The 9,183-nt window shown below is 37.4% G+C and overlaps 1 protein-coding gene across 1 annotated transcript; it reads left to right on the top strand.

Annotated features, from left to right (window-relative positions):
• The first annotated feature begins 4,514 nt into the window (after positions 1-4,514).
• On the top strand, positions 4,515-7,070 carry MTNR1A (melatonin receptor 1A). Its single transcript, XM_010178250.2, has 2 exons — positions 4,515-4,561; positions 6,195-7,070. The coding sequence occupies exons 1-2, from the start codon at positions 4,515-4,517 to the stop codon at positions 7,066-7,068; spliced, it is 921 nt and encodes a 306-aa protein (XP_010176552.2). The 3' UTR covers positions 7,069-7,070.
• Positions 7,071-9,183: the final 2,113 nt, after the last annotated feature.

The raw sequence follows: 9,183 nt of genomic DNA, 5'->3' as shown, positions 1-9,183 counted from the left end.
TGATTCAAACTTACAGCAAAGCATCCTTATAATTAAACCTAATTATGAAACAATCAGAAATTACTGTTAGCATATTTGGCAATATCTGTCAGGTGATAAAAAGACAGTAGATAAGAATGGCATGGACCTTGTAGTTAGAAATTAAGTCTGATCTTGTAATTGGTCCCACATTACAAATGTTTACACTATCCTCTTTCCTCAAAGATATGCTTAACAAGTAAACATTAGAGATCTGAGTCAATGGCCACTGAAGCAAAAGCTTCACAGGTGAATTCAACATTAGCTGCATGTACTTTTTGGTTTTACTTAAAAGCAAAAGCATCTCCAGTTAGCAGGAAGACTTTAAACCCCTCTTAGCTAAATTTGGTGCAATCTGAAGCACTAATACATAAACAGGAAACATGACGTTATATACTTCAAAAGATAGCAACATAATGAAAACATGATGGTGTCTGGAAAGCATTTGTTGTAAGACAATACATTATTTATACAGGAAATAATTTGAAATAGGTGAACAGAAATAGTGACCTAGCAACCAATATTAAAAGATACGGAAATATCTTGAGGAAAAAAGGTGAAATCGTAGCCTTACCAATGTTGCCAGCAAAATGAGATCTCCAAAATTCATTCAAATTTCCTTAGTACTGAAAAATTCTAACCGGAGTCTCTAATGCTTTGTAGCATTGTTATTTTCTTCTATAGATAAAGTTTCCCTTATTTACTGTATATTTGTTTGCCCAGGCTAACAGTTTTGGAAGAGTTAAAATACTTTACAGTCTTAGCATGTGAAGAAAGCTCTTGTCCTGGTTTTTATCTGGGACAGAGCTAGATTTCTTTTTAGTAGCTGGAGTAGCGCTGTGTTTTGCTTTCAGCCTGGAATTTTTTAAGAGAGAAACACTGAGAACATACCAGTGTTGTCACTGGAAGTGAAGGGCTTGGTGATTTTTTAATCTACAAGTGCAAGATCTAAGGGGGTGAGGAATATTTATATTAATAAGCTAAACTGGCGTTTGGATGTGCCAATAGGATATTGGCTGACCAGAAAGTGAGGGGGGATTCGCACTGGTTTTTTTGCTCAGGCTCTTGCTCTTCTGCGATTGCAGTTTTGTTTCGGGATTGTTGCTCCTCCGGGATCGTTATCTGGGAATGGGCTGGGCTTAGTCGCTGTATGGTGAGCAGTTACACTGTGTATCACTCATCTGCATATTTTACTACTATTATTGTTATCATGACTATTTTAATATCAGTATTTTTTAAGTTTTCTTTTATTTCAATTATCAAATTGTTCTTGTCTCAACCTACAAGTCTCCTTACCCTTGCCCCCAATTCTCCCCCCTATCCCCTGGGGGTGAGGAGTGAGTGAATGGCTGTGTTGGGCTGCTAGCCAAGTGAAACCACCACAGCTCTGTAAACCACATCTCTCAGTTTTCCTAAAATTGCAGAAAGAATTCGTCCCTTTTGATCTGCTGGCAAAGTGCTCAGCCCTCCAGTCTAAGTCTATGGGAGGCATTCAGCACCACTTAGACTAAGTAACTGTAATTTTTTCCCATTAATATTCTGCACTTCTTTAGGTAGCTAGAAATTTCTGGAAACTCTAATTCCCATTAACTTCAGAAAATACTTAGCACTAAATCTAGGGAATAGCAACCCACATAGTAATTTGTATATGTTATGCAGATAGAAGTTGCTGCTGATACAACATCATGTACTTTTTATATGATGCTCTGATATTCATTTTCACATCATGATTAATCCTATAAGATTTTTTTTTTTTAATAATCTGTCACAGTAACAATTTTTACACTCACTTTATGTTGTACTTTGCTCTTGGAAAAGTTAAATTGTCTAGGAGAGTACTTGTTTGTTTTCTGTTGCTTTAATGCAGTTTTTTATTCAGCAAGTAGGTCTGATGTTGCTATGTGTTTGCTGAGCAGAAAGGTATATTTTTCATTAAGGGTGGTGAAAATATTTAATGGAACATTGCTTTGGACTACATCTAGAAGCATAGCCTGCTAAAGCTGTTCACCAGTAGATTATCTTTCTTCCCACATGCATCTGTAGCACAAGATCTGCTTAAGTTTATTAAAGTTTATTTGGCTTATGTCAAAGTCAAGAAATTCAACCTCTACCTTCTCAGTTCAGCCAACTGGTGTTAATGCACAGTAATGCGTTCTTTAGTTAGATAAATCACATTTTTTCATAGCAACCTGATCATACTCTCTAAAGAGAATGTTCAAGGAAGAGTTATTCAAGATTTTTATTCTGTGGCTTTTTTAAAGGGATATGGATCTTCAAGCTTCATTTATAGCATTCTGTTCAAATCCAACTCTGAAGATAAAAATTAATTTTTTCCTATGTCTTTTTTTATGTATTAACCTCTACAATTCCAAGTGTTCTGCAAACATAAGAGTTTAATTTCACAATATGCCATTAAATGTATGGGAATTTAATAAAATATCAATATTTTCCACTAATACTGAGTGCCTAAATCTAGCATCATACTTTTAAATTGTATATTATATAACATATGAAAGCTCAACATAATTTCAGATCCCACTTTAGAGTCTGAAAAAATGAACCTCAAAACAACAAAAATACTAATCCCTAATAAATTTTTAGTTGAATTTTCTATTCTATCTTAATGAGAAAGTTTCTCTGCTAGCAAGGAAAATGTATCTGAACTCAAGTTTGATGATAACCCTTCCTGAAAGGCAGGTTAAAAGTCTTCTCTGCAAGCGGGTATCTGGTTTCCAGGCAGTTTCTAGCCCAATGCTTTGGTCATCCAGCTGACATGCTAAGTGTGAGCTGGCAGCCTGGGACTTGGTTTCCAAGCTCATTATTTTTTAAAAGGATAGGCTCCCAGGATATCCTTCTAGCCTCCAATTTCCATATGAAATAGCCTGTATTTCCAAGATTTTTAGTTTGTTGCTCTGTGACAGCTGGCTGAGAAGATAAGCTGGGACAACCATGGTGCACCAGCTTATGGAAGCCTGAAATTTGGCTGATTCAGAGAAAGAGCACTTACTTTTCCTAGACTCAGTTGTTTCCAAGCACAGGTTGCTAAAACTATTTAGAGAAAAGTATGCTATGTATATTCTTTCAACAAAGGCAAAAACCCCACACATTTTTAGCTTTGTTCTTATAGCTGAATCTTTTGGCTCTAGTGGGTAAATAATGATAATATTAGCAATCTTAATGGAGAGCACCAAAATTTTCAGTGAATGGCAGAGACAGAAGCTTGGGATAAGCAGTCTCCAACTAAGCAGAAAATTTATAAGTAAATGTAAATAGGATTCTTTTAAGTATTACATTTAAATAAATGTTCTGGTTCTTTGTCCCATCTGGAGTTTATATGGTACCATTTCAATAAACCTGCGATATTCTGGGTGGGGAAAAAAACCTGCCAACAGCAACTTTTCATTCACTTTCCACTTCTCAAATCATAAGATCAACATAGAGCCCGTAGTGTCATTCTTGTATCACTTACCACTATGTCAAGGGTAAATTCTGAAAGCAATGTTTTCTTCCCGTTGTCTTCTGCTTAGAAGAGCTCTTCTGTTTGTGCTGAAATGATCTGGAATTCTGCCAAAGCCTTCAGGATAAGCATATTTCAGTTTGGCAGTGAATTCCCAGGCAAAAGAATAAACAACTACAGACAACATCAAGAGAAAGTTATTTATAAATCCAGATACAAAATCTATGGAAACCATTGGCATGACTGGCTGGGTGGATCATGGGAGAGCAGTAGATGTTGTCTACCTTGACTTCAGCAAGGCTTTTGATACTGTCTCCCATAACATCCTCATAGGTAAGCTTAGTAAGTGTGGGTTAGATGAGGGGACAGTGAGGCGGGTGAAGAACAGTCTCAATGGCAGAGCTCAGAGAGTTTTAATCAGCAGTACAGAGTCTAGTTGGAGGCCTGTGGTTAGTGGTGTTCCCCAAGGGTCAGTACCTGGTCCAGTCCTATTCAATATATTTACCAGTGACTTGGATGAAGGGACTGAGTGTACCCTCAGCAAGTTTGCTGATGACACTAAACTGCCATCCAGCGAGATCTGGACAGGCTGGAGAGCTGGGTGCAGAGGAACCTTATGAAGTTCAGTAAGGGCAAGTGTAGGGTCCTGCACCTGGGGAGGAATAACCCCAGGCACCAGTACAGGCTGGGGGTCGACCTACTGGAAAGCAGCCCTGCAAAGAAGGACCTGGGGGTCCTGGTGGATGATCTGTTGACCATGAGCCAACAATGTGCCCTTGTGGCCAAGAAGGCCAATAGTATCCTGGGGTGCATTGAGACCGTGACCAGCAGGTTGAGGGAGGTGATCCTCCCCCTCTACTCTGTCCCCATGAGAGCCAGATCTGGAGTACTGTGTCCAGTTCTGGGCTCCCCAGTTCAAGATAGGGAACTTCTGGAGAGAGGCCAGTGGAGGGCTACAGAGATGATTAAGGGGCTGGAGCATCTTTCTTATGAGGAAAGATTGAAAGAGCTGGGTCTGTTTAGCCTAGAAAAGAGAAGAATGAGAGGGTACCTTGTCAATGTTTATAAATATCTAAAGGTCAGGAAGATGGGGCCAGACTTTTCAGTGGTGGCCAGTGGAAGGACAAGGGGCAGTGAGCACAAGCTGGAACACAGGAGGTTCTGCTTAAAGATGAGGAAAGACTTCTTTCCTGTGAGGGTGACAGAGCACTGGAACAGGCTGCCCAGAGAGGTTGTGGAGTCTCCTTCTCTGCAGATGTTCAAAACTCGCCTGGATGCAGTCCTGTGCAACTTGCTCTAGGAGAACCTGCTTTGGCAGGGCGGTTGGACTAGATGATCTTTCGAGGTCCCTTCCAATCCCTAACATTCTGTGATTCTGTGATTTGCTCAAAATAAATGCATAAAACAGTTTGATGCTCACTTTGGATTAATAATTAAATTCTAAATCATGTAAAACTACCAACATCTTTTCTTACTGGTTGCAGTAGGAGCTCTTATTTAATCCTCTCTGAATAATCTCAGAATTCCAAAATATAATCTCAAACATACACATACGTATGTATACATGAATGCATATGTATTTATATACCTACACACATGCATGTATATGTATACGTTTATAGCTTTCTGTAGCTGTGGACATGAATAACTAGACCAATATATGTAGTAGTTATTTTTTAAGAATGAATAAATGCTATATCAATGTATTTTGTGACCTTCTTTGTAGAAACTAGAATGGTTGGGACACATTCAGCTGAGTTATAATTGAAGCAACTAAAAAAAAAAAAAAAAAGAATATATATTCTATGCTAAAATGATTAATTCAAAACATGTAGTTCTGATAGGTTCCATTGTCTTTGAAGAACAGAGGAGGGTTCTATCAAAAACCTAAAATAACCTCCCTTTGTTTTAATTAAAATATGAACCAAGACAATGGATCATTGCCTAATTTTCTGATTTGATGGCAGAGAAGAATGTGGCATCAATAGTGCCTGAGAACTGTCTAGGTCACTGTCCAGCACCACTTCTTTTACTGCAGAGCATGTCTCTCAGTTTAGGAAAGACAACCCAGTTGTGTTCAGACAGGCTCTTAGAAGTTAAGTTTAGTTAAGTGCTAGCCAGCAGATTCAAAAAGAATCACTTTAAAAGTCAAGTTAAAGTCATGGAAGCTTGAAATACAAATGGAAAAAAAAAACCAAAAAAAACCAAAAAAAACCACAGGACTGGAAAAGTTAAGTGGTTATGTAAGGAAATGGAATTAAATTAAATATGGAAGCTAAATAAATAAATGTGAGTTTTGAAATTTATTAGTAATCATATTATTTCTGCTGATTTTTGAGAGGGACCATCTATTTAAAACTAAATCAAAGCTTAAAGTTATGATTATTTTAATTTTGTATTAATTCTGAGTCTGTGTGATTGGAAGACTCCAAAGAAATGAGATTATAAAAATATTAGGTCATGGTAATTAGACTCAAAGACAGATTTTTTTTTAAAAAGAAAGAAACAGTAAGAAAATATCTTTAAGTTAAGCTTTTTCATTTTCAGGTTAGAAATGAGTGTCTTATTTCTGATATACAACAGTGAATTTTCGTCTAGAAAGATCTAGAAATTAATTATATTTAAAATGTTCCACTAAGGCTGCTCATTAATATATTGAGAGCAGAAGTGACAGAAAACAGCAAAAGAAAAACTAATAATTGCTTTTTTATATTTATTTTACAGGCAATGTGTTTGTTGTAAGCCTGGCAGTTGCAGACTTGGTTGTAGCAATCTACCCGTATCCACTGGTCCTCACATCAGTATTTCACAACGGATGGAATCTGGGATACCTTCACTGCCAGATTAGTGGCTTCTTGATGGGCCTAAGCGTCATTGGATCAATCTTCAATATTACAGGCATCGCTATCAATCGGTACTGCTATATCTGCCACAGTCTCAAATATGACAAGCTGTACAGCGACAAGAATTTGTTGTGTTATGTTGCTCTTATCTGGGTCCTAACGTTTGTTGCTATTGTGCCCAACCTGTTTGTGGGATCGCTACAGTACGACCCCAGGATTTACTCATGTACATTTGCACAATCTGTGAGCTCAGCATATACAATAGCAGTTGTGTTTTTCCATTTCCTGCTTCCCATAGCTGTAGTTACTTTCTGTTACTTGAGAATATGGATCCTTGTTATTCAGGTAAGACGAAGGGTTAAACCAGATAACAACCCCAGACTGAAACCACATGACTTCAGAAATTTCGTAACCATGTTTGTGGTATTTGTACTGTTTGCAGTTTGCTGGGCTCCTTTGAACTTTATAGGCCTTGCTGTGGCTGTCAACCCAGAAAACACAATTCCTAGGATTCCAGAGTGGTTGTTTGTATCTAGTTATTACATGGCATATTTCAACAGCTGCCTTAATGCTATCATATATGGACTTCTGAACCAGAACTTCAGAAGAGAATACAAGAGAATTATTGTCAATTTTTGTACAGCAAAAGTTTTTTTCCAGGACAGTTCTAATGATGCGGGAGACAGGATGAAAAGCAAACCTTCTCCGTTGATTACAAACAACAACCAAGTGAAGGTGGACTCTGTCTGAAAATGGGAATCTTATTATTGTTACTCAACAGCATCCAAATAAAGTATCTTTTTTATTAGACCTACTGTTAAATATTATAGTGAAATATCTCTTCTACACTGAAAGCACTTTGATCAAATTCCTTGCACGGTATTTGGGAACTCAAGTTACAGAGCCTTGTCATACAGATCCTATTATACAATGGTATATCTCTCATATAACAGCACAATGATATCCTTGAGGGAATTACAAATTTATGCATGCATACTTTTTTTTTTTTCCCCCCTTAAATGGAGATAAAGAACTAGAGAGATTGAAGTATCCATATTGCCTGGCTCAATAAAATAAATCACAAAACTATTCCTACCACTTTCTTCCTGCTTCTTCTGGCCAGATTATGGTCCTGATTCTAAAACCTCTGAGGACTTTTTTTAAAAGATTAAACTGGACCATTATGAAATATATTAGGAAATGTGAAGTCAGAAATCAAAGTAATTGAAAATTCATTAGAATTTTTGATAAGTACCTCTACCTATGTTGCTTTGTTCCTAACATGGACATGATTGTTCATTTTTTGGAGATTAAACCTCACCAACCCTCCTAGGAATAGCATTCTCAATTGACTTCTCAATTTTAAAATAGCTTTTAGGAGGAGAAATATACCAAACTGATTATCTTCAAAGCTACAGGGGCAGGAGAATAAACAGTAAGGAAGGAAAAGAGCCATGATTCATCAGCTCAAGCCATTTGGGCATGAAAAAAGCTGTAGGAGGGTTGGGAAGAGAAATATAAACCACCATTTTTTTCTGAAAAGACAGTAATTCATGAAATCGGGGAGTACCCCATAGGAGTTTCTGGGGAGAACCCTCCTAGAAACATAAGTGAGGAAGGACAGTTATTTCTCACCTGTGTACACTAAAGAATTTCTAAACCTGTGTGAGAGGAAGATTAATGCATTTAAGAGGAATGGTGGGTAAGGATGACAATTTTATGTGGTTAGTGAGATCTTAACCTCATAAAACCCTGGGAAATGAGAAATATTTACAGGATGAGCATTTAACATCTTTCTCAGCTTGATATCCTGAGAGTAGCCTGAGACTATAGGTTATTTTGTAATCTTCCACAGATAAGCTTTTCAAAATAATAATTAGGTGTTTACCACAATGATGAACATAGTGTAATAACCTAGAACAATTAAACACCTTTAAATAATAATTGGAAAAGAGAAGATGCTACTCATGATCCTGGTACAAGGAGGAACATATGACTGTCAGGACAGGACCTGCTACGTGGACTGTCCGTAGGCAGCAGGCACCTCTTCAGTGAGGGGAAGCATACGGTGAAGTGAGGAAGAACAGCCAGACAGGCTGTTTGATGCAACAATTAAGCTCTGCTTATAATGAAGTCCTCTGGTAGAGAAAAGCAATTCACAGCAACAGGATTCACCTTCAAATTGACCTTAAAAAGGAGCATTTAGTTCTGGAAATATGCTCCAACTGTCATACCTTTTAATTCTGAAGTGTTCATACCTGCAATGATGTTCAAGTACCCTTGAGATTTTCCAAGCCAATTCCAATCATTTCAACTGGACTCCGAGTTTCTGAATAGCCATCAGACTTCTGTTAATCTATGATAAAATGTGGACTTTACCTAAGAAGTTCATTTAGATTATTACTTCCTGTACTGGAGATTTTCTTGAGCTTATATGACTTGGAAACTGAGTTACACTATGTCATATAAGTCCTTAAACTGCATACAAATCTAACAGCATTTCATCTAGATTAGTGTACCCTTGACTTAGTAATGCACTGAAAGGGAATAAATTCATATTTACTTAAAAACTCCACTGACACTTCATCAGCTGACCGGTTTCTTACCTTAAAAATAGGTGCCTCGTGTCAAGTTAACAATGGAACTAGTGAACAACAGTGTAAAACTCTGGAGATGAACTAGCAAGTCAATGCATTGCCGAGGTGCTTGACTCATCTTTGTTTACATTTGCCACTCAGAACCACTGTGTAAATAACCAGCAATCTTCTAGTGTGGTATCATCATATGATGCAGTATGATACAACATGATTAACAGCATAAAGTATATCACAGCTTTCTTCACTGTGATTTCATCCTTGGAGGATG

This window comes from Antrostomus carolinensis, unplaced genomic scaffold (assembly GCF_000700745.2).
Source record: "Antrostomus carolinensis isolate BGI_N321 unplaced genomic scaffold, ASM70074v2 scaffold11931, whole genome shotgun sequence".
In the NCBI taxonomy this organism is placed as follows: Eukaryota; Metazoa; Chordata; class Aves; order Caprimulgiformes; family Caprimulgidae; genus Antrostomus; species Antrostomus carolinensis.
Note: the sequence above shows the minus strand (reverse complement) of the source record. Positions and strands in the feature narration are given on the sequence as shown.

Coding starts and splice junctions, on each gene's coding strand:
- MTNR1A (XM_010178250.2), top strand. CDS start 4,515: ATGAGAGGGTACCTTGTCAATGTTTATAAATATCTAAAGGTCAGGAA. Junction 4,562..6,194: donor AAATATCTAAAGGTCAGGAA/GATGGGGCCAGA, acceptor TTATATTTATTT/TACAGGCAATGTGTTTGTTG.